The following is a 27,912-nucleotide window of genomic DNA, read 5'->3' on the forward strand; positions in this document are numbered from 1 at the left end:
GCTGTGTTTAAGCAGCCTTAGCCTGCCTCAGGATTACATTTGAGACATTACAAAATGAGCACGACCATTCTTACGCGCAATAATCTTAAATATTTCCCGACAAGTTGTTTTTTTTTTTTTACTGCTGCCGTTATGCAGACTAAACGTATGTACTCACCCTTCCAGCTACTCTTGCTTATCGTTATTTTACATGCATACTACAGAGATACATTTTATATGTTACAGCCTTACTATTTTGAGCTTAGTTCATTTATCCACACACTGCATGTATCAGAGAGTGAAGTGTAAGATAACACCCTGAGAAAATAAAATTTTTAAAATAAAAAATATACACAGATTAACTATCAATGTGCTATGGTGAGAAAAGGAACTTAAACAAGTAAATCAACAAAAGTCCAAGTTGTGAAAGCACTGGCGAATTAAACACAGTATCATGCTGATATCCCCTTTCTCACTTATATGCTGCTGCAGAGGGTGGCAAACCGCGAACAGTGACACGCACAAGACCGCCAGTGCTGTTTAAAGGGCAAAGCAGGAAAGCAAGCACTCTGACTGCACACGCGGCAGGAGAAAATGACACCAAATGACACAAACCCATTTTTAAAAGAGGAAACTCTAAAGAACTGGATCGCATTAGTACAGTTTTTCCTAACAAATCTCTGCTAACAGAAAATCAAAACACAGCACGTTTAAACAGCAGTACACTTCCCATAAGAAATACTGTAAGTCACACACAAGTAACACAGCCCCCAAAGGTCCTAAACCTCAAATGATTAAGATACTTCATGAACCCCGAAAACCAGCATTCCTTAGAAGAGAGACCAAAAAAGGAAAAACAAACAAAAAAAAAAACAGATAACCCTCATATATAAACCACACTGATACATTTCCAAGCACTCAGGCCAACATACTGAAGTCCATGATACACGTGTAAGCATTCATCACATGTACACGTACAGTGTACACACACACACACACACACACACTTTAATTTATACATCTATTTTACTACATCATCAACTGCTCTGAATCATTACCTATCAGTATAAATAATTTGTGAATATATTGTGGTTGCAGCCACTTTCGCTACTGATAAATGTATAGAACATTCACGTATAGAATATTTGCCAGGCTTGAAAGGCTTTTCCAAGTCACAAGCAGCCATTTCCCAGATGCGCCACCCATTAAAAATCGTTCTATTAATTGTCAAACCAAGGAAACGGCAACAGGAAATAAAATAGTAAGTGAGAGTCTGAATAGCCTCTGATATTTACACCTACTGACTGTCTACTTGTAATTTGCTATCACCAAAGGTCTCTGTGAAGGAACACCCTATGGAGGGAAGGAGATACTGTAAAGGCTTAGCCTTTGACCACCGCAGAAGATCCTCAGACCCATGCAAGTGGATCCTGGGTGTTTGCCCAGGTCTTCCGAGCTTTGCCACTTCCTCCCCAGCAACGTCAAAAAAATATCTGCTTGGCATCCGAAGGGTTCTGTTCCATTGGACAGTACGGACATTTGAGCCTGCAGAGAGAGACATGATAGCGTACTGAGAGATTTTTTACAAATCATATGTCATTCCATGTTATTATACAGCCGGGCACAGGATCACCGTTCCTCAGTAAGACACAGGAGACACTGTTCACATCACAACATTTAAAATGGCCCGATGTGGAACCATCAGAAGCAGAGAGGGAGAGAGAGGGAGAGAGAGGGAGAGAGAGAAAATAAAGCGAAGTCTTACTTCCCAGCATTGGTAAGCTTATTCAAGGCATCTCGAGAGATGACATGGCCGCAGATGAGTTTCATCGGAGGGTTACTCTCCGAGGTCTGCTGCCTCAGAATGGGACAGGCGAATACTGAGTGATACCAACACTTCTTCCCCAAGTCGATCTCAATCTTCATAAGGAAAAAAAAAAGAGAATGGCATCATTACCGGATGGGAAACTAAGAGGTAACTCCGAGAGGCCAAAAAGTACTAATACTATTCCATAGATCTCAGCTGCAAGTAGCATTACCAAAACTAGCAAGCTATCGCACAACATCCTTAAAACAGACATCCGTCATGCTATCCATACAACAAAAAGCATTTCTCTCCCCACATGCATTAAATTACTTCAGAAAATCCCAAAATCAAGTCACCCATAAACAAGAACACATTACCGGCAGCTCGTCTTTGTGTGTCCAAACGCCACTGCATTGCCTCTGCTCAATGACCTGCTTAATGTTCATGAGGACCGGCAAGGCCATGCAACCAGATGCAAAGCTATAAATACAACAGAAACAGAAACATGACTTATGCAAGACAACTGCGGGATATTGCCACTTGACGGGATCATGGGAAATGTAGTCCTGTATTACAGTAAGGAGCAGAAACATACACATCTGCCTAAATACCATGGAGTCGGTTTAACTATTTCTAACAATAGGATTCACATGCAGAATGTAACATATAAAACAGCATATTACACATGTAATAAAATCACTGCACATTAACTTAACGGAAGCTAAACGAACAACACTTTTGCAGTGTCCCAACCAAAATCCATCACCAGTGAAGCAGTGGAGCACATGACTGGCTCCGCGGCTGAGGGCGCTCTGACCTGACGCTGAGTGGCGACTCCACCGACAGGCCCAGCAGGGCACAAGCATCCCTGGTGAAGATGTTGCAGATCTCAGCCCACTGGTTGGTCTCCAATAGGCTGCGGTACGGAGAGTTTTCAATACCATGTCGAAGGTACACCAGGCTACCCATCAGGATCTGGATATCTGAGCCACAAACACAAGAATAATAATAATAATAATAATAATAATAATAGTAATAATGGCACTTTGTTGATCCCTTGTGGGGACATTCTCTTCAGCTTCTCCATCTTGCTCTCCATGACACACAGACACATATGTAGGTGAGAGTAAGCCTGGCAGTGAAGGGCAGCCACCTGCAGCGGCGCCCATGGAGCTGGGGGTTAGGGGCCTTGCTCAAGGGCCCACGGACGTGTGACTATTCTGCCGAGGCCGGGTCCGAACTGGCGACCTTCGGATCACGGTCACAGAGGCTTAGTCTGCAGCAGATCCCATCCACATACCAGACCATAGCAGAGGTCCTTGTTCATGACTACAAAACTGCACTGTTATAACAATACAAGTGACTGTTACAAGGTAAGGCACTGCCATAGAATGAGTCACCCATCCAGTTTATACCTGGGGTTCTCAAAGTCTGGACCGTGGACCGAAGTACAAGAAAATCTGGACCCAGATGATTGTGTACACTATGAATCAATCTGTTTAATGTGAAAAAGGCTTCCTATTTTTGTTATATATTGATGTCTATACCAAAGGCTATTGTTAATTCATTAAAGTTCATGAAATGCTGTTTTGTTATTGAAAAACGTTCCGGACCTCTGAGTTTGATGCAGACCTTTGACCAAAAGGTCTGAGAACTCCTGGTTTACTCATAGTGCACAGCTCACCCCTCTGGTGCTGCGAGGCGAAGGGCTGGAAATGGCGCGCGTACTGCAGCACCTCCTGCTGGTTGGCCATGCCCCCATTCAGCAGGCTAATGAAGTACAGGCGGTGCAGCTTGAACTCCAGCGTGCTGTTCAGATCCAGGAGCCGCTGACGGTTTGCCACGGCCCACCTGCAAAGCACGCAGACGCATGAATGCTCGAACTTCACCGGCCAGCCAGCGACAGAGCAGGAAAATGAACGTACTCCAATGCCGGTCTGAGGTCCTGCATTCTCAAAGCCTCTAGAATGCGATTCAGCTCCAGGAATGGCTGCTTCAGGCTCATGTCAATCACAACCCCTGATTCCTGTCAGGCAAATTACAATTTTCATGTAACGCTACACAGTACAATTGAAGAAAAAAAATCTTTAATAATCTGACATCTTCTTAGCATGCAACACAACAGAACTTCTGTATATTTCATTAAATTAAAAATAAATATTCATCATCAAGTAAGGGTGACACAGTGGATGGCAATGTCTCACAGCCAAAGTTTGTGGATCAATGTGTGAGCCAGATTTAATAAGTATAACCGTTACAGTTTCCCAGACGCCAACACTAAAGCCTAGGATAGCCTGTGCATTAATCCACCCCTGGCTTCAGGTAATCCAGACTGGGATAAGCAGTTAGAAAATGGATGGATGGATGATAATTGGGTTTTGCGCCCTTTTTTGTAAGAGAGCACCATCTAGTGGGACCAAAATATATAGCAAATGGTTCATGTGGCGCATTTTGACCATCACGAGTATATCCACATTTCTCTGAGCTCATTACAGAATTCCAAGATAAAGAAGACCAGAAATGTCCCCTGGTGACGTCAGAGGGTGAAAATTTGTAAGAAAGCAAATTTTCTGTGCAAAGGGTCTGAAACACATTCACTAGACATCCAAGACATTCGGTGATTTAAAAAAAAAAAAAAAAAGACAGCTTACCTGACAGAGGTCCTCCGCCACACTCAGCATTCCTTGTCGATACAGATGCTCCACAATGGTTTCACTTAAATACTTCTGCCTCTCTGGGGAGTCCCACACTGTCTCAGCCACAACCGCACTGACCTCTGCATCGAAATTCTGAAAGGAAATAGAATATACACATGCACATATAGGGCTGGGCGATAAAACGATTACGATATGTATCGCGATAGACACGTGATCGATATCAATAAAAAATGTGTTCGATAAAACGTTCGATATTTTTTATTCTTCGTCGGAAGAAAACAGAGGTTGCGAAGCTAGTTTGGATCCGTGCCGGAAACGCAGCTGTCATAAATGGTCGTAGCACAGCAAAACAACTGCTTTATGGAAGTTCTGCCGGTTTTTTGTGAATCACTGTGATGGTCGCCTCGCCCTTCCCTAACGCCGCTCGCCCCCCGTCTCCTGAATATTAAGTTATAGGTCTGTATCCTTTCGGTTTGTATGTGTCATGTTGTCCGGTTTTTCGCGTATCCCGTGTTTCGTTTCGAGTCTGCCGTGTCTTTGTTTCCCCTTCTCTCTCTCTTTCCTCTCTGTGTTTACGGCGCACTTCCGGGTTCCGGCTCCCTACGTATCGCGTCTTCCTCGTTAGTGTTTGCATGTGTGTCTTTTCCTAGCACAAAACCTGGACTGAAAATATACTTGAATAGTTCAACTTCAAGTATGATTAGAGTAAGAATAACTTGAAGAGTTACTTTTTCATATTTCTGCAGGTTTTATATTTCAAACGATGTTACTGTACTGTATCAGGTTTGTTTTTTTATATTACAGATGTATCTCAGTCTACGTCAGTTTTATTTATGTTTACAAAACACTGCACATATTTTAAAAACACTTTATTTTCCATGGTTGTTGACATGTTTAAAATAAAAATGTTTAAATGTAATATATTTTTCTCCTGGTCTTTATTTTAAATGGGTCATAAAAAATGTCAATAATTATCGATATCGACCGATATGAAACACTCATATCGTGATACAGTTTTCAGTCATATCGCCCAGCCCTATGCACATATTTCCAAAAGGTCTCAACAACTGGACGCAGCTCTGAGCATGGTGAGGAGCCGGGGTGTTCTGGCAGTGCCTACCCTGTCGATGGCCTTTCCCACTTTGGACACGCTGCCATGAATGTCCTTGTGCCGTGAGGCAAGCATTTGCACTGTGTCTTTGACGTTTCTGCAGCACTGGGCCATTGACTGGGAGAAGACTGACAAGTCGGCATCCTGGACCCCTGCATGGCGGAACTGAACATGAACGCTGCCACCCAACACCAGCTGTACACAGATAACCTTACGGCTGTGATGCATCACTGTATAGTAGTGATGGACAAAATCCACTAGTTTCCCACTAGTTAGTGCCCTCTGTTCATTTTGTCCATCACTACTGTATAGTGATACCCCCCCCCCATTAAATTAAATTGAACAAATAAAAAAATAATGGGAGGCTCTGATAAGCTGATATGATAAGCACACCCCCATGGCAGTTTTACATATCAAGGTCCCACACAAAAAAACAGTCATGAACAAACTTGTAAATTTATAACTGCATTATTTACATAAGGATATGACAACAGTTATAAAGAAGTCATTTGGCCTATATAAGATTGTACTTCAACAGATCTAGTTTTAAATATTTTTTAAACTGCAACACACTAAAAATGCTAAAGAAAAGGCAGGAAACAACACATAGCACATAAAGGCTGCCGATTCCAAAGAGTTGCTACTTGCACATGCCTTACCGAATGCGACCAGCTGGCCTCGCAGCTCACAGACATAGCGCAGCAGCTCATCCAGACGCTCCTCTGACATGTGGCCATACATGACAAACCGGTGGAGCACCTTCTCCAACTCGCGCTCCACACAGGCACACTGCTCCATTGTTGGGAAGCACAGACCCCACCTCTGCCACCCACCAGGAAGGAAGGACTAGTTAGGCTGGTAATGTGCTAGTTACCTCGAGAAGTAACAAAGCGTTACTCAGTAAATCACGCTTAATGACAATGTGACACTAGTGTGTAACACCAGTTAATAACCTCACACACGCGCACACACACACACACACAACAGAACTGGATTTTTTCTCCTTTTTCCAGAACAACTACCCTTTACACTTTTTTCCTACAGTATGCTAGTTTGCTTGGCAAGAAAAGTTCACCAAGAAATCCCAGGCGATCAGCAGGGATGACTGAAAATCAGAACACATCTGTATGATTATTTCAATATAACTAACGCAGCAATAAGACCACAACAGCATTAGCAAAATATGGGAAAAAGTGAAGGTTCAATGACTGTGGCTGTAAATTTGTGGAGACAGACAACTAGACATGACAACTATACTTTGTCATTTTATTCTGATTGGGAATACTTAAAGCAAACTTTTTAAATAAACTGAATTAAATTAACCTGAATTGAAACTTAAATAATAACACTTTTGAGTAAAATCTTATTTTTAGATAATACAAGCAAGTGGTGACGGTTAACATACGTGTATCATATTTTATAAACCGTTTGGCTTACTTAAGAATATATACTTCTTGAATATATTTCATCAAATGTTAGCACAAAGCAATGGCCATATGCATTTCACGTTCTTTTCAGTCAAAGTTATCCCAGATCTTAAGCCATTTTAGCCAGACACTTCGGCATTATTTATTTCTACGACCAAGGCATAGTATATTCACATTTCACTAACTAAACTATCCAGTTACATTTAGGCAAAGGCATGACAGTTGCCTGCCAAACAACAGACTATTAAACAGATGAACTGCTTTAGATACACACGATTAACGAAAGGAGAAGGAAAACAACAAACATCTTAGGACAGACGGCTATATTGTCGACTAAATATCTAAATATGAGATCAAAGGCAAAACAACGAACCAGTATATTTAACAGTAATGAGTATTAGCTACTACTAGTGATGCTCCGGATACAACTAGCAGAACTGTCACAGCGCACCTGGTAGCAGCCCGTCCAAACAGCCGAGGCTAGCAAGCGAGTAACGTTGGTAAATAAGACATATTTAGTCTAAACTTCTAGTCACACGACTAACCGTGTAGAATGGTTACACTTCACACATCTTTACTGAACAAAAGGGATACTCGTAAAATAACACATCAATTGCAAGGCCAAAATGCCATTTACCTGCAGTTACAGTGTTCGTTTACTGGCTCTTTAACTTTACTTCCGGTGGAAATAAGCAGGAGCGACGGGAAATCAGAAACCAAAAGTGCGCATGCCCACTATCCCGGAAGTGACAACTTATGTGAAGGCTCGTGGTCAGCGTCGTGTGGTTTACAAACAAGGGTTGTAGGTGGGGAAAAAAGCAACCTGACCCACAAAGGGCACACCCCAAGCAGCAGACCTGCTACAGTCTAGCTTTTAAGCACAATCTTGAATATACTGTTTTCATGCTGTGAAATGGTAAAAGTACTGTAGGCGTTTCTAACGTGGAAACGAACCTACAATTCTAATAGCTCCAGGTTCAACTGTATATTTGAAAACGTGGGAAAGTCACTGAAAATCTTTAAATTCAGATGTTTAAGATATGTAAGCTGTACTGCCATTGCGTCAAATACACTGTGGCTGCAAATCGATATGCATAAAAGTTTTTGGTAAACGTATTATTATTATTAGTAGTAGTAGTGGTAGTAGTATTGCTGTTGTTGGTGGATTTGCCAGGCAGTCTTTTGAATTTAAAATTTCAGTAGTCAAAACAGAATAATTTATACCAACATCTCAGCAATACCTGTGCGAAATCTGTACTTTCTAGAAACAGCTGAAGAAAGATTTAAGATGTGATGGTTGTTGGGATATTGCCAATATTGCTGTTTGCATTTAACCAATGTGAGCAAGCAGCAATATCAGCAATTTTACCGATATCCCGAGGGGCAGAGAAAGGTATGCAAGTGCAGTTTCAGTGAGTTAATGAACTTCCCACAGGAACTGTAATCAAATTCGTCTAATAGCAAGTTGGATTTTTTGATGCAGAATATTACAAATATTTGTATAACAAGTATAACAAAAGTACAGCAGTTATCCCAAATAAGTTATGTTATACTCCACGTTGACATGTTTGTGAATAAATATTCCTGTTCCAGGCTGAACATAAAGTTTTCAAATGAATCCACGATACTCTTTCTGTACAAACCATTTACATTTAACGTTAAATTACAAACGTGGAAATTACACCTCATATATTTAACTTTCTACACGTGAAACACTGTATGTTAGGGATAAGCGGGTATAGAAGATGGAAGGAAGCTTTATGACAATGCCCTACGTTTAAAAATATTTTGAAGGCATTTGGTTGGCTTGTGTTTACTTTATAAATGCATATTGTTCTACAGTATTACATCTGTCTGGTATTATACAGAATTGCTACCAGTGTCGCTCTTTCGCATAGACATTGGGTGGCGCCATCATTTAGACCCGAACACGTTGGCTGTGTTGGACTGTTTCTCTGGTACCGTGCGGCGTCCGAATGAAGCGCCGTCGGTCCCGAGCGGCAGGACGTGGCGCTTCCCCCCTTCTTCATGCGGACAGCAGGGTAGCCGGTTAGCTGGTTTTAATGGAGTCAGCATGCGGCTATGCAACGCACACTTTCCAATAAGGAGGATCGGTCAGAAAATAAGCGCGGACACAGCGCTATAGTATGTACGCATGACTTACAATGACATTACTGCAAACAGCACAGTCTGCCTCAGTGCTGCTCCCGTGTGATTTTCATTAGCTGTGAGTAACCCCTTTTGTTTGGTAATATTTATGTATTATGTTTGTAGTGTACGATAGGGTTTATTTTTTATGATCAAATAGAATGATGTGGGGTTAGTAACCCGCTAGCTGCGGAGCTCGGAAGATGTAGCTTTAAATGAAGTTGTTTACTTGGGTGTGTCAGACGTGGATAACATGATGGTTCACAATAACGTTCATAACCAAGTGTATTGTTAAGATGTTAAATATGCCCCAGAATTACTTGACAATGAATGTAACAAACGGAGACGTGCTAGTTATATGTACCATGAAATATGCAAATATTGAAACTATGTAATGTATCCATACCCACGTTTTTTGTATTTTTTATTTGCTACATTAAATTGCCTTATAAACAAAAGAAATAGTGTGTGTGTGTGTGTGTATGTATATATATATATATATATATATATATATATATATATATATATATATATATATATATATTGGAGGCTTCATGAGAGCTTTAGCTGTTTTTTTTTAATAAGTATAACCTCTTTACAAAGTTAAATTTATTAAAGAAAACCAACAACACTAAAATATATCACTGCTGTACCCCAAACTGGTACAGCTTATGTATGTGCAGTTTCTGATGTATGATTTTATATATATTATATGTATATATAAATATTATTCTGCCTATTTCCTTGGCAGACTCATTTTATTGCTTCGATTTACTGGCTCTTCTCACGATGAGTGCTCAGCGAGTGGATGCCAAGGTGGTCATGCTAGGTAAGGAGTATGTTGGGAAAACAAGTCTAGTGGAAAGGTTTGCACACAACCGATTCTTCTTTGGCCCGTATCAAAATGTGAGTACGATTTATTTGTCCTTGGTATTACATGTCTATCTATGCTGTACTGATGTAAAATGTAATTTACTTTTGGAAATGGATGGATGGACGTTATTTTTGTGCTTAGTCTAAGTTCAAAGTGTTTCATGGTGTTAAATAATGAAGTGTATTTTAAAAAATATAGAAATCATTACAGAACAGATGGTGACTTCTACAAAACAGGCAAGAAGCATCCCTGAAGGGGAAGAATTAACATTCTATGATAAAAGTGGATGTATTAAATTAGAAGTGATTGAGACAGATTTGATTGCATTGGTCAAAGAAGAACCGATCATAGAAAGAAACAAATGTTTTAACTTACTAGAATCTAAAATTAGAATTTAGTGATCAGTGTTGACACACCACAGCACACAATAACGAAATGTGTCCTCTGCATTTAACCCATATGTGACATCGTGACATAGCAGGGGGCAGCTAATTCAGCGCCCGGGGAGCAGTGCTTGGGGGCGGTACCTTGCTCAGGGTACCTCAGTGGTGCTTTGCTGGTCAGGGATTCGAACCAGCAATCTTTCAATTACAAGTACGCTTCCCTAACCATTAAGCCACCACTGCTCACCACTTACCACCATAACCTCATAGGAAACTAATCTGTTCCTGAAAAACTAATATTATACAGTAGAGTACCTTGGTCCAAGGAGCAGATAGTTCGGAATATTGCATAAACCGTATAGATATGCCGCACTATGTTCTCAGCAAATGTATTGTGTATTCATGATATGATAACCTCCAGACCAGAGCAGCTACCTAGTAAGTGAGATGAGTTCTCGCTGAGATGCTGAGGTGTTACCCACGAACACAGCTGTTTTCATCACATATGTTGTCACAGGGTTGTTTGAGAAGGTGCAGGGCCAAAGTTTCCTGTTTCCTTCATCTGCTTGATGCAGAGGAACAGCCTCATGGGGAATTTGGAGTGTTGTTTAGAGAAGCCTGCAGATGGTTTGAAACTCAGTGAAAGTTGTGTGAACTTTTTATGACCATATAGTAGGCATGTATAACATTCTAAGTGAAGTTTTCTTTTTTTTTTTTACTGTTTAACACTTTTTTTAAAACTGTTGTTACTTGTCCATGTGGTTCAGCATGCGGAGTGTGAAGTAATCAGTATATCTAGGGTCACTTCATGAGAACATGGTATGAAAAATGTATATATTTGCCAACAGACTATTGGAGCAGCATTTGTTGCCAGACAGATTCAGATGGGAGATAAAGTATTGACTCTTGGAATCTGGGTAAGACCTGTTTTTTTTTGCAAGCTGGTTTCACTAAAAAAAAAAAAAAAAATTGGCTCAACCAATACATACATTGGCCAAAATATCAGCCAATATTAAGGTTCCACAGATACAACCTTGCGCTGTGACCCCTAAACATGCCGTCGCCATGTACCAGTGTCTCATGGAGAACCTGATTGGATGAAGAGAGAGTTTCTCTATGGGGATGAATCACTCTTTTATTCTGTTTTGTTAAATAGAATAGACTGCACTTAATTTTTTTTGTGAGAATGTATTTCCTTATTTGAAGGTAAAGTTTGAATATGGTAAATCGGCAATCATATCAGTCAGTAAATTTTATTAATTGGTAGGAACCTACTGTGTATTCAACAAATTCTGCCTTGGAGTTTTAGTGAAGGAAACCTTTGGATGTCACTGGTGTCTGAAAATACATGACGGTTATATACCACTGAAAATACATGACGGTTATATACCACTGAAAATACATGATGGCTATATACCACTGAAAATACATGATGGCTTTATACCACTGAAAATACATGACGGTTATATACCACTGAAAATACATGATGGCTATATACCACTGAAAATACATGACGGTTATATACCACTGAAAATACATGACGGCTTTATACCACTGAAAATACATGACGGCTATATACCACTGAAAATACATGATGGCTATATACCACTGAAAATACATGATGGCTATATACCACTGAAAATACATGACGGTTATATACCACTGAAAATACATGATGGCTATATACCACTGAAAATACATGACGGTTATATACCACTGAAAATACATGACGGTTATATACCACTGAAAATACATGACGGTTATATACCACTGAAAATACATGACGGCTTTATACCACTGAAAATACATGACGGTTATATACCACTGAAAATACATGATGGCTATATACCACTGAAAATACATGACGGTTATATACCACTGAAAATACATGACGGTTATATACCACTGAAAATACATGACGGTTATATACCACTGAAAATACATGACTGCTATATACCACTGAAAATACATGATGGCTATATACCACCTCTGTTTTTTTTGTGAGGCTGAGTGTTTCAGTGGTCTTGCTGTAATCGACTTGTGCTTACCCCTTCTTCTTATGCTTACCCCAGGACACAGCTGGATCAGAACGTTACGAAGCCATGAGTAGAATTTACTACCGGGGAGCTAAAGGTGCTATTGTATGTTACGGTAAATATTGGACCCGTTCAAAAAATTTTCTCATCAGATTTCAGCCATACATTTACTCATGCTGAATCTTTCAAGGTCCATTGGTCAAAAGTATCGATAAATATTAATTTAATACAGAATACTTTGATAATTAAATTTCTTAGTTCAAATCCCCAGTTACTGACCTGCTAGTAAAGATTGGGCCTTCACATCCCTGATAGTTTTGATTGGATGTAGTTTATCTAGGCCATTTGTCAGTCTGAAGCACTTAAAGCCTTCATGTATAAACTAAGATGTTCACCAATAAAATGGTCTTTTATTTCAGCGGGTTTGGTTATTTGCACAGTAATCGTGTTGTACTTAGTTAGGCTTTATAGCTCCAAGAATTGAGAACACTGGCAGAAAGGTTTCTGGCTTCAGTGTAACTACATTGTAGGCCTACTTAGCTTGGCAATATTGTAAATACCTCACTGTTTATCTTTGAATGCACTGTAATCTATAAATCTCTCTTCCAGATTTGACTGACAGAAGCAGTTTTTTACGTGTGAAGTTTTGGGTAGAGGAGCTGCAAAAGTGTGAAGAAGTAAGTTTGTTTTCTGTGAAGCATCTTTATATGGCTTTCTGTGCTATCTGACTGGTCTCAGATGATCCATGCTTTGATGAATACCACGAACGTGAAGCATAGCGTTCCATCCGATGATATTGTCAAAAGATAAATGGTTGTATAATGTTTAAAAATAAATATTATTTTTGTTCTCTTGATTTAAGCACTGCAAGATCTACCTGTGCGGAACAAAAAGTGACCTCATTGAAACAGACCGCACCATGCGACAAATGGACTACCATGATGTACAGGATTATGCCGAAGGTATGAACAAAACACCGCAATTTCACTACTGCCTTTAAGGAGCATTACAGCAAGCATTACTGTGAACATTACTGTAAACATTACTGTGAACATTACTGTAAACATTACTCCGAGCATTACTGCGAACATTACTGTAAACATTACTGCGAACATTACTGCGAGCATTACTGTAAACATTACTGCGAACATTACTGTAAACATTACTCCGAGCATTACTGCGAACATTACTGTAAACATTACCCCGAGCATTACTTCGAACATTACTGCGAAAATTACTGCATATTGTAACTTTAAAGAAACTAATTAAATGTAAAAAAATAATAGAACTTCTAGTAAAAAATGATAAATGTCCTAAAATCCTTGGGTAGTTTAAAAAAAAAAAAAAAAGGATGAATCCGTCAAATACACCCACTAAAAAGGCTGAACCACTCGTAGGGATGTTTCTAGATACACTGATGGTGGTGGCACCATTGCAAGCAAGTGACACCACCATGATGCACTAAGGATCTCTACCCTTCCATTCACCAACATGCCATCTGCCTCCTGCCCTGAGTGATTGCACACCAAGCTAGTTCTGTATTTGTTTAATAGTGAATTAGAAAAAAAAAATGCTGTGCTAGGTATATATTTCATATTGTATTTAGTATTTTTTTATTTTTGTGACTGTTGCTTCATCGTTGAATGTACTTAATGTCATGCTGCAGAAAACCAGTTTTCCCAGGGATCCCAGTATACATACCCTGTCTGATTTCTCTTCCTCTCTGCAGAAATTAAGGCTGAGCTGTTTGAGACATCCAGTAAAACCGGGAAAAATGTCGGCGAGTAAAATATTACCTTTCCGATGCACGCTTCCTGTCATTGTGCTAAATAAAGGTTTTAATAATGGTTTTATTTTAGTTTGTGCTGTAACATGATACATTTTAGGGCCCCTGTAATGAGTAACAGCTTTTTGTAAGGACGCGGACCGTGTCAGACCTGCTCCTTGACCCCTTTCTTACAGATGAACTCTTTCAGAAAGTAGCAGAAGACATCTATAACAGCACCACCTTCCAGCTCATGACAGGTGAGTCCGCCTTCATTTCTTCTTCTGTTGGGGGCTTTCTACGGTTTCATATGCTTTTTAATTGGGCTCTTTTTAATTGTTCATTGATGTGAAACTTACTGCATATCAAATGTTTCCTGTCAATAGCAGGAAAAGACTCTTCTGTGAATGAAAGTCAACTCTTGCTTTTAGTTTCTTTTTCAGTGGCGTAAATGCCCTAATTATATACTCTGCTTCTTTTCAGAGGAAAAAGGAGTGGATCTGGGACAGACAAACAACTCCTATTTTTACTCTTGCTGCCACAATTGACGATGGGCATTACGCAATTGGAAATGATCATCTAACGTAGGATTCTGGGAAGAAAAAGAGGTTTGGGTGCTTGGTGCTCAGAGGCCAATTGAACAGAAGCTACACAGCAACCAAACACTGACGCTGCTGAGAGACTCTTGACCTGAAACCTGGTTACAAGTCTTCATCTTAGTGAGATTACTGCTTATATTATCTTCTCTTCGATCTGATTCTTATGCCATTTTTTTTGCTCGATTTTTCTTTTGTTTTTTATTCACCGTCTGTTTCTGAATGTTGAAGCTGAATGCTTCATGGTTAAAACTGCTTTTTCAAATATCTGGAATTTTTTCAAGAACTGGTTTGTAGTTTGATTGTTGTTTTTATAAACGTGCCTCTCATCTCCACTCCTGTATGCTGTTTTCTTGGGCAGGATGCAGAAGTGGGCTGGCAGTGGAATTTGCATGTTCTCCCCATGTTGTTCTCTCTCTGCTGTGCCCTGCGACGGGTTGGAGCCCCATCCTGGGTTTTTCCCTGCCTTGTGCCCATAGGCTCCGGACCCCCGCCACCCTGAATAGGACAAACAGTTACAGAAACTGGATAGATGGATGGATGGATGGATGGATGGATACCGAGGCATAGTTGTGGCTGGACGGGGTCCAGTAGGAGGGGTTAGAGGTCATACCCCTGCTATTTGCTGTTCTTCTTTCCTCTTCTGAACACATCCTTCAGCGTTCACTTCAGCAGTTGAGTTTGAAGCGATGGGGATGAGAGTCCATGTCTCCGATTCCATGGCGCTCTCTCAGAAATGGGCGGATTGTTCTTTCCGGGTGCTGAGGGAGAGTGTGCCCTTAGTGAAGGAGTTTAAGTTCATTAGTGAAGGTAAGAGTGAAATTGGCAGGCAGGTAGGTTCAGCCGCTGAGATGTTGTGGGCATCGTGTGGGTCTGACGTGGGGAATCGGAGCTAAGCTACTGACGAGCCTCTTCGTGTCCAAGTCCTCATGGTCTCCAGCTGTGAAGAATCATCCCAGTGAGGTTCCTCCACAGGCTCGCCTTCCTACGACAGAGGCCATCTTACAGGCATCGGGGTTATGATCACCTGTTTATGCTATTTTATGTCTTTAGTCTTCTTGAAGGAAGTAAATTAAAGTGATTTGCTTGGACTGAAAGTGCATGGATACATGTGTTGTGTTGGGCGCAGAAGAACTACTTTTGAAGTTTCCTGAATGTCTCATGGCAATGTTTACAACTTTCTAACATATGTGATAGTTATTTAAGATAAGCTGAGTGTTTACACACAGGGTTACACGTGAGCTGAAAAAACTGGATTGGAGTTTCATTGTAGCATTGCTGATAAATGTGTCAATCTTATATTTATGGTCTAAATAGAAAAAAAATGTCTGAATCAGGTGAGAATAGACTAAGATGGTAGTTCTCCATCTCTCTTTGAACTACTACCAACCTAAGAAAGAATGCTAAATTACCTCCATTTCCATGACATCAATTATCTCAAATGCATTGCCGCCCTTTAAGGTTGCAGTTGAATAGGCTTCACAGTTGCCATTTGATAGAAGTGACCTAGATGTCATTGTTCTCAATAAACCTTGATATAGTTTCTTTAATTTTCCAGAGCACATCAAGTAGTCATTGGACATGTATTAAAACAATGTATTAGTACTGGAATATTGGTATCAAACTGTATTCGTGTTTTATTTGTATGCCTATTAAAATGCTAAGACTGAAAAGCTAAGATTAATTACAGCAGGCAGCTGATTTTCTCTGGGGATGAAAACTACAGCATCGCTGCACAAACCCTCAGGGTGTTTCACCATGTTCACCATTGTTACCATATTGCTCTGCATAATATTATATTTTACAACTTGACAATGTTAAATATTTAATTTCACTCTGTGAAGCACACAATGGCAAGAACTGTTCTAAGGTTGGGTGGTGAATACCTAATTCAATACTGAATAAAATGGATTAATTTAAAGGTTTCTTTTATTATTATTATTTTGAAACACCACAATTCACATATGGAATTTTTCCCAGTGTGACGCAATATGGTGACTAATTGACTACATATGTGTAGCTGATAGCAAGTAGCAGGGTGACTAAGAAGAGTAACAATTCAGCGTATCATCACCCATGTGAAACAGTAAATCTGTATGGTCACAGTTAAAAATGTTTGGTTAGGCAGCCAAGCAATAACAATATGAAATACAGTTAAAATAATAACCGACATAACAAGGTTAAAAGTAAATTTGATATCGAAACCTTTACTTCCACCTGTCAAACACATTGTGTGGTAAAAAAGGAACTTGTGACTGAACAGGTAGCTTGTTCCATACAGTGATCTTTATTATATACAAAGGACTACAGTACAGTTCGGCGACCCTCTGAAGGCAGCAGTGTTTCTAGTTCGTAAGAATAGTTTCTCTGCCTCTCCGGACCGAGGAGCAGAGAAACATGTTGGGGTTCCGAGGACAAAGGGCATGAACACATTTTCAAAAATTACAGTGGAGGGAAAAAACTAGCCAAAGCAAACAAAAACAGCTATAGATCAGTCAAAGACATCGGAACAAGGAAAGGTGAGAGGCCAATGAACTGGTTATATGGGAATATAGACAAATACATATACAGAACAGACACACTACTAAGTATGAAACTAAAAAGAAAATGTCCGCAAATAATTTCAGGCAACCCATACAATGAGTTAATTATAACAGCAATCAGTGTAATGGAGGGCAATTTAATGTAATATGTGAGGTAAACATACTCAGGATACTAATACTAATTTGCTGAACCATCTAAATCTGGGGTCCAGCAGGACCTTTGAGACGTGAATCATCAACATCAGCATATTACCCACTTGCTGTCAGTGGTAAATATCGTTTTGCTCCTTTTTTTCACGGCCGAAAACATAATGACCCAACTGAGTTATGTAACTTCCTCTGTAACCCATTGAACATACAAGTCGTCAATAAATATTTTACATGCTACAGATAAACCAGGGCTGTTAGGTGACCAAAGAGAGCCGCGTTGTCTTTTTAATACTTAGCATCACTATGCACTTAACTCCCAGTTATGCTTCGCCACAATTAGTTTTAACATATATCTAGTTAATAGATACAATCAGATGGGTAGTGGTGTAAATATATGCAAGTAGAAAAATAATTGTAGTATTTAAAGCATTGTTACTCTGTAATATTACCACTTCCCTCAGGATTGCGATATCCGTCACTGAGCCATGTTCATGAGTCCTGTTGAAGCAAAGATACATGCCAACAAAATAAATGCTAATACCATAAGAGAGCAAATCAGGGGGAAATTCAGTTACCTCTTCTCTATATTACCTAGAAATTATTCATCATTTCAAATGTGTAAATGGCAAACATCAAAATATACATATTTTTATTGATGGCCCCAAATGTAAAATTATCATAATGCAACGTATATGCAATATATTACATCTTTATGGATCACACTCAAAATAAGAACTTCGGTCACTCCACAAAGGCAGTGTTGTGTGTGTGTGTGTGCGTGTTATAATTTAACCATTAGAATCACAACATTTTAGTCCATCCACTTTCTCTAACTGCCTATCCAATAATGGTCCTGGCAACCCAAGGCCTTGACTGGGAAGCAAAGATGCCAGTATATTGCAGGAGCGAAAAAGTTTCTTAAAAATACATAACTTAATTATATATTAAAAAAAATCATGATTTGCATTCAAATTTTAAATATGTTACTACGTAATGTTGCCTCTGTCACATGGCAATGCCATATGCTGAGAGACGGCATCACACCTGTCCTTTAGGTGATATATGTGTGACAAATATACTGGGAGACAATCCTGGTTTTCTTCATAAAACAACTACATTCAGTCTTTCCATGCTGAACAGACCACATATTGTTTAATTATTATTTCCAAGTCACATAGAGATAAGGTAAAAGTGTGGTGGGGAGAGGTAGAAGTGAAATTCTTAAAGTTAATATCATCAGTTCATTAATAAATGGGGATTCTTACAGCCTTCTCTAGCACAGAACTGTACGGTGTGGGAATTGGTGTGTACCTACTCCACTCTGTGCAAGAATTAGCATTTGGTTGGTGAGCAATATGGACCCAGTCTGAGCAACCAATTACTCAAACACCCCTCTAACCACCCAGTGAACAGACAGCCTGGTTAACTAAGTCCATTTGTTGAACTGTAGAGGGTAACATGAAAGAACATCAATGTTAGACGATGGATGAAAATCCATATTATTTTACTGTGCATTATAATTGAAGATAGTATCATTATATACATACAGTATGTACTTGTAACAAATTAGTTTAATCGCAGAGCTGTGGATTAAACTTTCACTTTCACACACAAAAGTGCACACACAATTCCATGATTACGAAGCTAACTGACTTCATGACTGACTTGGGGACATTCTCCCAGGCTGCTCAGTAATGATGGGTCTAACTTCAGAACAAAGGGAAATACAAAGTACAGGCCAGGCTGGGAGTAGAGACAACGGCGCAGTGTCTGCAACAGCTCAGGGCAACACACTGACAAACGCAGCCTCGCTGTGGTCTACGTCTACAGCAGCATCCATGGACTCACTGACTTGAACTGAGTGAACTTCATTCCTTAAACAGCAGAGGCTGCGGTTTGGCTTGCAGTTGCGTCTTCACTGCGCGATCACGTTCCGATTGATCGTTGAAAATGTAAGAATACAGTGATAGAACAGCATACAACCTTCCGGATACGTCATTCAAATCCATGGCAATAAAAGAAAATAAATAAACCTAAAATCCTCAGGTGTTCTGAATAAACGATTTAAAACATGAATTCAGTGGTATGTGCGAATGTACATACACTGCTGGAGAGTTCAGAGAAGAGAGGGAGATTTCTGTAACTGGGATAAAGTGGATTACATTCGACATGACTGGTATTTCTAGATCCCATTTAAGGTCATTCCTCTAACTTTCGCCAAATGAACAACTGAATGTGGTTTAATTCACCGGCAGATGAGATGCTAATTATTATCTGACAGGGAATATATTCACTCTTGCCAGAACTGGTAATAATATGGCCTTTCCAGTGTTCAGTTTAAAGGGATGTGTGTTATGCCACTAAAACAATCAAACCAGATTAATAAAGTGCAGCTGGTGAAATGCACATATTCATGTTCTATGACCCTGTACGGCTAGTACTTGTTCTGCAATGAAACTGCAGGGATTGAGACTTCAGATGAGAACCTTAGATGGGCAGCTCCCAAGCCAAATAATCCACTGAGAGGACGTAGTTACCGATGCACGCACGTAGCTCAACTCCGGGAGGCAATCTAGGAAATTAATAAAATGTCATTCATGATAGCTCTACCACAGCTCTACCATGGTGTCTGTTATTAGATGGTCTTTGGCATTGAGCTTTGCGGTGGGTTGATCAATTGTGGCATATCAAAGAGGGTTACGTCTATTTCAACACACTGCAATTAATTTGTGTTTATTCACCATTTGCTTGTTCAGTTGATCTGCTTACAGTTTAAGGAACTAAAATAACTGCTTGGGGTGTAATTCCAATGGTGTAGAGTCACGTTTCCGGTAAGTAAGAAATGAGGTCAGGCGTAACATTCGATATGTCACCTTTGTTCATCTGTTAAAAGAGCACTCTCATTTGTCTGCTAAAATCCCCACATGAATGAATATATTTGTATGCTTGTAAGTATGAACGCAGTTCTTAGTGAACCAAATTGAGTAGATCAATTAAAGTCTGGACATTATTATTAATAGTTAAAATCTGACAAGTAATACGTTTTGTATAAAAAAGTTATTTTTAAAAACAAAATAACTTGCAATTGGGTAAGAAATCATTTGCTAAGACCAAGCCTAAAGCATGTAAGATTACTTAACAAGGGAATTCATAAATACTAGAAGTTGCAGAACTCTTCTGGATATTCTTAGCTCATGGTGCATTTATCTTGGCATTTGCTTATAAAAGCAACCTTCCAGCTCTCATTAAGTAGCTGCAGTGCTGATTTTGGCCTTAAATGTTTGTGTGTTTGAGTTCCCCCCCCCCAGAAGAGTTTCAGATTAAATGTAAACAAAGTAAACAAAGATGAGCATACAAAAGTCCAATCTCACAATAAAACAGCACCAGATATTAAAAATGTATGAATGAGAAAAGTTGAGACTACACAGACAAAACTCCATAGCACCAGTTCCACTCCCCTAAGGAGACGTTAAAGACGGCTGGGAGGTCGGGGTCTGGGAAGAACTGAGGGAACTAGCAGCTCTTTGACATTCTGCAGGGACCGTCTGAAGGTGTTGCATGCATGCAGAAAGCAAAGGTTTAACTCTGTACCGGGTCTCCACTGGTTGGTCAGCCTCCTTCAGTTCTCCCCACATGTCACTCCCCCATGTTAGACCTGCATCTTGGAAAAGCCTCTTTATAGTCCAGGGATGTAGGAAGGGCCTTTCCATTGGCTCCACTAAAGTCTCCGCCCCCCCCCCTACGCCCTTGGCTTTTGACTTTCAATCACTTCTCCTTCCTCTTCATCCAAGTACTCAGGGTCTTCATCATCCATTGTCTGCCCATCCTCTATCTCCAGGTCCAACCCCTCATCCTCCACAATCTCTCCATCCTCTTCTTCATAGTCATCTGCATCTTCTTCATCCAGCCCAATCACCTCTCCATCCTCAATCTCTCCATCATCCTCAAGGTCTTCTTCTTCGCCAACATCGTCATCATCCTCGTCGTCCTCGTCGTCTTCGTCATCTTCTTCCACTTCTTTGTTGTCCCTATATTGAGAAGCAGAAGAACCCAGGATGCTGTTAGGGGCACCGGACACGTAGGGGTGGCTGGGGGCGCTGTATAGAGGCAGGGGGGCGGAGCTGGTCACGGGTGGAGGCCGTCCATTGGCGGGTTTGAGGGCAGGCTGAGCGGCAGCCACCGAAGGGGCCGCAGTAAGCGGTGGAGGAGCCACTCCTACTGCTTTCAGGGGCGGTAGAACATATTCGCGGATCTCTCCAGGCTCCAGGGGGTCAGGCCCACATGGGTCATGATCACTACAGGAGAGGCGACCATCCAGCTTGGAGATGAACAGCTTCCCCTCACGGTGCTGCTTGCAGAAGGAACTGGAGCACATTTCACAGAAGGAGGCTGCTTCCTTCAGACACACGTCACACTGATGCCATGGACACTCCCAGCGCCCTACAACACCCAATGAAATGTGTTTCAGACAGAACCCTAACAGCAGCATATTCAGACTACACAGACCTGATTGACAAGCAGAAATATGGGTGGCAGCCAATACAATTAGAAAACTTGTCCTATAAAAGGTTCATGCAAGTCTAATCAAATGCTGTAAGCAGGGCTCCCCAACCCAGTCCTCAGGGACCCACACAGCTCCATACTAGATAATTCACACTTTTACTCCCTCTCAGCTACCGGAAGGGAGCAAAAATGTGAATTGCCTGGTAGGGAGCAAAAACGTGGACTGTATTATATAAAGTGGTTGTGTAAAAGGCAAGAGAGAAATGGCTAAATACGTCCTCCTAAATTTCCTTTGAGATCAATAAAGTATCTACCTGTTACGATTATACACAAAACACTTTGTGCGATAATGATATAAGATATAAGACCCCGTCGCGACAAAAGCTGAGAGACACGAACCCGCTGGTCTCTTTGCCAGCTTGAGGCAGTCGGCGTGGTAGACTTTAGGGCAACCAGGTTTCTTGCAGGATACAACCTGCCCTCCATCACCACAAGTGAAACACTCATCCTCTCGCTCCTTGGTCACCTCCAGTTGGCTCTTTCGCTTTACTGCAGCCTTTTTCTTCAGTTTTCGGGCCTTATCCTCTGCCGAGGGCTGGTTCTACGGCAAAAAAAAATCAACTTAAGCACCTCAAACAATACAATGTGCTTTCTCTGCAAACTGAAACACTGTGGTATCATTCCATACAGCTAGGAATAACCACTGCCTATTAAAGTACAGATAAAAGTCAATTCAGAAGGTAGAAGGTCACTGCTATTGCTCTGTTTTTCAAAGTACGCCAAGGAACATCCCTCAGGCCACCAGCGCTTGCCGATTCATTACCTTTGGTCTCTCGCCCAAGAAACCGCTGCAGTTGGATGCCCCACATTTGCAGACTGTCTTTCCATTGCCCAGACATTCCAGATTGTAATTGAATGTGAGTTCCACACCTAACAAAAGTCACAAAGATTTACCTTATCTCTCGAAAGCTCTACCCAGAAAACAGCAGTCTCCTGCCACATTGCCCCTCGTGCAGGTCATCATACATCAGAAAGAGCAGAGGATTATGGGTCAGACTAAGAGAACGGCCCACCAGCAGGGATGTCCACCAGTGCGAAGAGTCCAACTCGCGTGTCACCGCTGACGGTCCACTTCTGCGTCTCACAGTTGGGCTGGCAGCTGTGGTTCATGAAACGCGCCTCATTGCCCTTAGGTCCAGCGTCAATGATGCGATCCTGCAGACACAAGACACACACATTCTATACTGAAAGTAATAATTAAGAGGAAATAAAACACAAGATCAAATAAATTAAGGCTTCAAATGTATATTTTCCCCACCATTCTTAATAGATTAGGCAACCTATTAAGTCAGGGTTCTTTCTGAATGTATGGTGCAAGAACTTCCTTGGAAGTTAAGGCGAAATGAATAAAACAGTGCGGATAAAACTCACAGCTACGTAACAACATCAATGTCCATCAACAATCCCTGTCAGAACCAAAATACAGTCAATGTTCTTCACTTCTCTTAAAGCCAGCCAAGTAGATGTCACCTTATCTAAAGTCAGCATGTAGAAGTTGCAGATGTCGTTCTCCTGAGCGTGCTTGATCCGAGTGCGGCACTCCTCTTCATCAATCACCTCACCAACATACTCATTCACAAACGCTCCCTAAAAAGTGCAGCAAACGGTCACAAAAATTGAAACAGTTCGGTCATTAAGTCTTTAATTCTTGGATGAAGTCTACCGCATGTATGCTTAAATTTCATTATTTACATTAATTAAATAAGCTTCTAGTGATCAACTAATTCGTAATTTAATTAGATTTGCTGTATTTCTGAAGCAAACTTTGCTTTTTAATTGTGGAAAATTAAACATTTCTGTTTCATTGCCTTGCAGTATGTTTGGGTGAATATCTTGTTCAGTCAGCCTGCAGTCAAGTCTTGGCTTCACACACCTTCTTGATATTGGTGATGCTGCGCAGACCCCAGCCGCGTGCCAGCGTGCGGAAGATCTCCACCTGGGTGTATTGGCGCTTGGTGAAGCACTGGTTCTGGCAGTGCTCGCCGGCCGGGCACACCTGCGGGTGGCACTCGTACATCAGCATGCGGTTGATGCACTCGGAGTCCATGCCGCAAGGGTTTTCATCAGTCGCCTTGCAGTTGCAGCGGGGGATCTCTGATAGGTCGGCGGTGAAGATCTGCACTTTACCTATTGGCCGGTTCACCTGCATGAGCAGAGAATGATGAGCATGAAGAATGAGAAGCAAAGAAGCGGGAAGAATAAACAACCTTGCATGAAGCAGGCTAATTTTATATTTGTTTCCCCATCTTTCTTCTGACCTTCAAATGATCATCTGATACCTTAATGTGCCTGTAAGAAGGAGGTTTTTTGTCGTTCTTCCTGTCCTCCTGAAGCTGCCTGATCTCCTTCTCAGCTTGCAGTTCCCGGAATCTTTCTGCAGCTTCATGCAGTGCTGGAGGCACATAATCACCGTCACGCCAGAGCCCAGACTCCCCCGGCAAAGAGCCGAACTAATCTTCCGTTACATGCCCTAGCTGGGTCTTCCTGCCCGAAGATCGCGTCTACCTTTCTTGTAGACAGCGTCGGCGCCCTTCCCCATCTGCTCCTTGTTGTTGGCGTCGCCTTCCATGTAGGGAAAAACCCGAGCCTGGTAGGTCCACAGGTAATCTTTGGAGCCGAAGAAGTGCACTGGAAACTCCCCCACGTCGTGCCTCATGCGGAGGATGTTATCAGGGATACTTTTTGGGTGGCTGACCTCTGCAGGCCACCACCTGCGCAGAGACGGAACACAGCAAGGATTAACCAAGTAAGGCGGCCATATGTGCAGATGCTGCAGTGAGCAAATGAACCATGTGGTCAGTCACTGACAAAACCCAGTATGACTTATCCTTACGTGATATTACTCTAATATGGCCATTGAATTTTGGGGAAATTATCGTAAAATTAAGTTTTATCGTAAAACAAAATCTATGATAAAACCACCCACCAATAAATAAAATTTAGCAAATTACCGTATATCTCAGTAAAATGACTCACTGCTTTTTGTACACAGCAACGTTACATTAGGTATACATTAGTTGCTCTGACCTGTATCGGCCCACTTTGACCCACACGATCTCCTTGTAATGGGGTTTCTTTCCAGCCCGGCAGTCGTTGCAGTACCAGCTTCCTTCAGGCATGTCGATATTCAGACACTCGCGATGAAAAGCCGCAGGACATGATTCGCAGCACAGGAGGCTGCCCCCTGCAGGAACAGAGAAGGTATGACCAGGATCAATCAACAGACTTGAACCAGCTTGGGGCCTAGACGGACGGAGAGGCGGAACGGGATCCGGAAGGAAGGCGCGCTGACCCTCGGAGCAGACAAAGCACCAGCTGACGTTGACGTGCTCGTGATTGCGGCAGCCTTTGCGAGGAGTGAAGTGGTTGGGACACAGGAAGCTGTTGTTGGCCAGAACGACGCTGCCGGCGGCCATGCAGTAGTCGTTGGCGTGGTAGGCAACTGGGCAGCGTACGCAGCGGGTCAGGCGACCTGCGGAAGGTGGGTGAGGGGCAGATATCAGTGCGCAGCTGGCATAAGGGCGTTTATCAGGCTTAATGACACATACTGTATGCAGTGACAGGATAAATCCGGTGCTAGTGACACAAATGAAATGGTAGCAGTTTTGCAAGGCTGACTCGCCTTTGGTGCTGGACGGATTGGCGGGGTTGGTGATGTAGCAGGACAGACAGGCGTGGAGGGCACAGCGGAAGCCCCGGCCCTGGGGCAGGGTGGGGGCGTGCTTGGCGACGCACTCGCCGTGGTAGAACTTCCCGCACACTGGAATCATGCAGCGCCTGACATCCGTTCCCGGCTCCTTGCACACGAAGCACGTGTGCACACCTGCAGCACAGTGACAGCTAGCGTACACAAACGGGGCCTCACTCCTCACAGGCACAAAATGGACACTCCTTTGTCACTCTCATTGTACTTGTAATAAAGATCTTATTTCTTGAATCTTTACTTCCATGTCAGTCAATACAATAACAAAAGTTAAATAAACCATCTACTTAACCATTGACTTAAAAGCATATTCGCTGATTAAATACAAGTGTATAGACATGCTTTTAATTTTATAGGATATAACTTGGAGCACTGGAATAAACATCTAGGCAGTGCAATGAGGAAAAGCCGTGTTCTTCTAGAAAAGACTGTCAGGACATGGGGGGTGAGAGGGTGGAACAGACTGATTTTATTAGTGCCCTCGGGATATTTCAGGCGGCAGAACAAAGCACACAAAAACCGCAGTTTTCCCTCTATAATTTAAAAGGCCAGAACCATAAAACGAAGAACACTAGGCCACAGCGCTCAGCAAACATGCTTTACACTCTTAATACAGTCACTGTAGCTATGGGTGGATATGTCTTTAATGTCATTCTACAGGTCCCCACATCCCTGTCATATCAGCCATATTGTTACATCTGTTCTATTTATTACTTCTATAGTCGCCTCCGTATCAGGTACATTGTGTGGGTATCCCTATGTAACTCCCCTATGAATCTATAATCTCTATTATTTATATTTATTAGTTATTATTCTCTTTTGCTGCACCATTCTGTTGTGGTAAAGACAAAGCTGAGGAAGGCAAAGCTATGGATTTACTACGTTCCTACCCTCACCTATGGTCACGAGCTTTAGGTAGCGAGTGAAAGAGTGAGATCGCGGATACAAGCAGCGGAATGGTTTCCTCCGCGGGGTGTCTGGGCTCAGCCTTAGAGACGGGGCGAGGAGCTCGGACATTCAGGAGGAGCTGAAAGCAGAGCCGCTGCTCCTCCGCATCGAAAGGAGCCAGTCGAGGTGGTTTGGGCATCTATCTAGGACGCCTCCTGGGCGGCTCCCTAGGGAGGTGTTTCGGACAGGTCCATCCGGGAGGAGGTCCCAGGGCGGACCCAGGACATGCTGGAGAGATTATATCTCTGGGCTGGCCTGGGAACGCCTTGGGATCCCCCGGAGGAGCTGGAGGAGGTGGCTGGGGAGAGGGAGGTCTAGGCATCCCTGCATAAACTACGGAATGAATGAATATTCTCCTTTTTTCCTCTCCTTCATGTGTCTCACCTGTCTAGTTTACAGTGTCTGCCCTTTATGTATATACACTGCACTGCGGTCTGGGAGGACGTCGGGCCACTGGATGCTATTGAATGTATATAGATGGTAAGACTATAAAAACCTACTTGACTTGTGCTTCACATGCAGTATTAGCTCCTATATGAGATTCAGAGAGTTACTGCACATGCACAGAGGCATTATGCTCTGAATGGTCTCCTCTGCTTTGTAACTCTGTAGCTGCAGTGCCGTGTGCCGACCTGGCGACGGGGCACCTACCTGACGTGCACTCCTGACACACGAACCGGCCCTGGGGCATCTCCGACAGGCCGATGCACTCCAGGTGAAAGGCCCCACAGCACTGGCCCTCGCAGAGCAGAAGCTCCCCCGTTTTCTCACACACCTGGGTGAGTGGGCGGGGCCAAAGGTCAGTATCACCAGCCAATGGGCCGGCTCGGAGGGCGACGGACACGTCGACGGCACTCACCTGACACACGTTCTCCTTCATGGAGGCGGCGCCCCCTTTCTCCGCCATGGATTTCTTGCCCCCAATGAGCCCTGATTGGCCCAGCAGGTTGTCCTTGGATGATAACTGGCTGTCATCATTACTAGACGAAAAGCCCTAAACACAGGGAGTCTTTGTGATCCAACAGTGGCTCCTGATTCCTGGATACTCAACAATTCCTGCTAACATTCACGGCAATGTTCTTTAACAACCTTTAACAAGTTCTTCAGCTGAACTAGACAGGTAAACTATCCAGTTACAAAACAATATTGTACTACTTAAAATAGTATTACTCAGTAAAGGCTCAGCTAAGAGACCAAATGAAACAGTACTGCTGCGTTCTTT

At 42.0% G+C, this 27,912-nt stretch overlaps 3 protein-coding genes across 12 annotated transcripts in view; 1 reads left to right on the forward strand and 2 right to left on the reverse strand.

Annotated features, from left to right (window-relative positions):
- Positions 1-103: 103 nt before the first annotated feature.
- On the reverse strand, positions 104-7,702 carry rmnd5b (required for meiotic nuclear division 5 homolog B). The gene is made up of 10 exons (XM_023819575.2): positions 7,619-7,702; positions 6,214-6,376; positions 5,564-5,706; positions 4,438-4,575; positions 3,712-3,812; positions 3,471-3,637; positions 2,604-2,769; positions 2,164-2,266; positions 1,745-1,899; positions 104-1,524 (listed from the first exon to the last, which is right to left on the reverse strand). Exons 2-10 carry the CDS (start codon positions 6,350-6,352, stop codon positions 1,461-1,463), a joined length of 1,176 nt encoding a protein of 391 aa, XP_023675343.1. The 5' UTR covers positions 6,353-6,376; positions 7,619-7,702; the 3' UTR covers positions 104-1,460.
- A 1,180-nt stretch (positions 7,703-8,882) lies between these two features.
- LOC111847917 (ras-related protein Rab-24-like) lies at positions 8,883-16,704 on the forward strand. 2 transcript variants are annotated; one of them, XR_011993646.1, is made up of 10 exons: positions 8,883-9,208; positions 9,881-10,035; positions 11,235-11,303; positions 12,459-12,537; positions 13,032-13,099; positions 13,285-13,384; positions 14,152-14,202; positions 14,385-14,447; positions 14,671-14,906; positions 15,145-16,704. XR_011993646.1 is itself a non-coding variant. In XM_023819525.2 (9 exons), the coding sequence occupies exons 2-9, from the start codon at positions 9,919-9,921 to the stop codon at positions 14,733-14,735; spliced, it is 612 nt and encodes a 203-aa protein (XP_023675293.1). In that variant the 5' UTR covers positions 8,883-9,208; positions 9,881-9,918; the 3' UTR covers positions 14,736-16,704. The 2 variants fall into 2 exon arrangements, 1 of the variants encoding a protein (XP_023675293.1); XM_023819525.2 differs by having other exon boundaries at positions 14,671-16,704.
- A 343-nt stretch (positions 16,705-17,047) lies between these two features.
- nsd1a (nuclear receptor binding SET domain protein 1a) overlaps positions 17,048-27,912 on the reverse strand; it is a 28,326-nt gene continuing 17,461 nt past the window's right edge. For all 9 annotated transcript variants that reach the window (XM_023819518.2, XM_023819519.2, XM_023819517.2 and 6 more), the window contains 13 exons: positions 27,550-27,684; positions 27,342-27,465; positions 25,662-25,862; positions 25,332-25,511; positions 25,067-25,223; positions 24,545-24,750; positions 24,319-24,431; positions 23,913-24,182; positions 23,510-23,626; positions 23,053-23,194; positions 22,803-22,909; positions 22,379-22,580; positions 17,048-21,916 (listed from right to left, as the gene is read on the reverse strand). In XM_023819518.2, coding sequence (XP_023675286.2) covers positions 21,216-21,916; positions 22,379-22,580; positions 22,803-22,909; positions 23,053-23,194; positions 23,510-23,626; positions 23,913-24,182; positions 24,319-24,431; positions 24,545-24,750; positions 25,067-25,223; positions 25,332-25,511; positions 25,662-25,862; positions 27,342-27,465; positions 27,550-27,684 — 2,655 coding nt within the window. In that variant the 3' untranslated portion in view covers positions 17,048-21,215. The remainder of the gene's footprint in view (positions 21,917-22,378; positions 22,581-22,802; positions 22,910-23,052; positions 23,195-23,509; positions 23,627-23,912; positions 24,183-24,318; positions 24,432-24,544; positions 24,751-25,066; positions 25,224-25,331; positions 25,512-25,661; positions 25,863-27,341; positions 27,466-27,549; positions 27,685-27,912) is intronic.

Source organism: Paramormyrops kingsleyae, chromosome 10, assembly GCF_048594095.1.
Source record: "Paramormyrops kingsleyae isolate MSU_618 chromosome 10, PKINGS_0.4, whole genome shotgun sequence".
NCBI lineage: Eukaryota > Metazoa > Chordata > Actinopteri > Osteoglossiformes > Mormyridae > Paramormyrops > Paramormyrops kingsleyae.

What these genes read in the sequence shown, in the direction of transcription:
- rmnd5b (XM_023819575.2), bottom strand. Translation starts at nt 6,352, where the DNA reads ATGGAGCAGTGTGCCTGTGTGGAGCGCGAGTTGGAGAAGGTGCTCCAC. An exon ending in TGGCGGAGGACCTCTGTCAG is followed by an intron (nt 3,813 to 4,437) that starts GTAAGCTGTCTT and finishes TTTGCCTGACAG; the next exon opens with GAATCAGGGGTTGTGATTGA. An exon ending in AAGCTTACCAATGCTGGGAA is followed by an intron (nt 1,525 to 1,744) that starts GTAAGACTTCGC and finishes CTCTCTCTGCAG; the next exon opens with GCTCAAATGTCCGTACTGTC.
- LOC111847917 (XM_023819525.2), top strand. Translation starts at nt 9,919, where the DNA reads ATGAGTGCTCAGCGAGTGGATGCCAAGGTGGTCATGCTAGGTAAGGAG. An exon ending in AGGTGCTATTGTATGTTACG is followed by an intron (nt 12,538 to 13,031) that starts GTAAATATTGGA and finishes TCTCTCTTCCAG; the next exon opens with ATTTGACTGACAGAAGCAGT. An exon ending in TAAAACCGGGAAAAATGTCG is followed by an intron (nt 14,203 to 14,384) that starts GCGAGTAAAATA and finishes CCTTTCTTACAG; the next exon opens with ATGAACTCTTTCAGAAAGTA.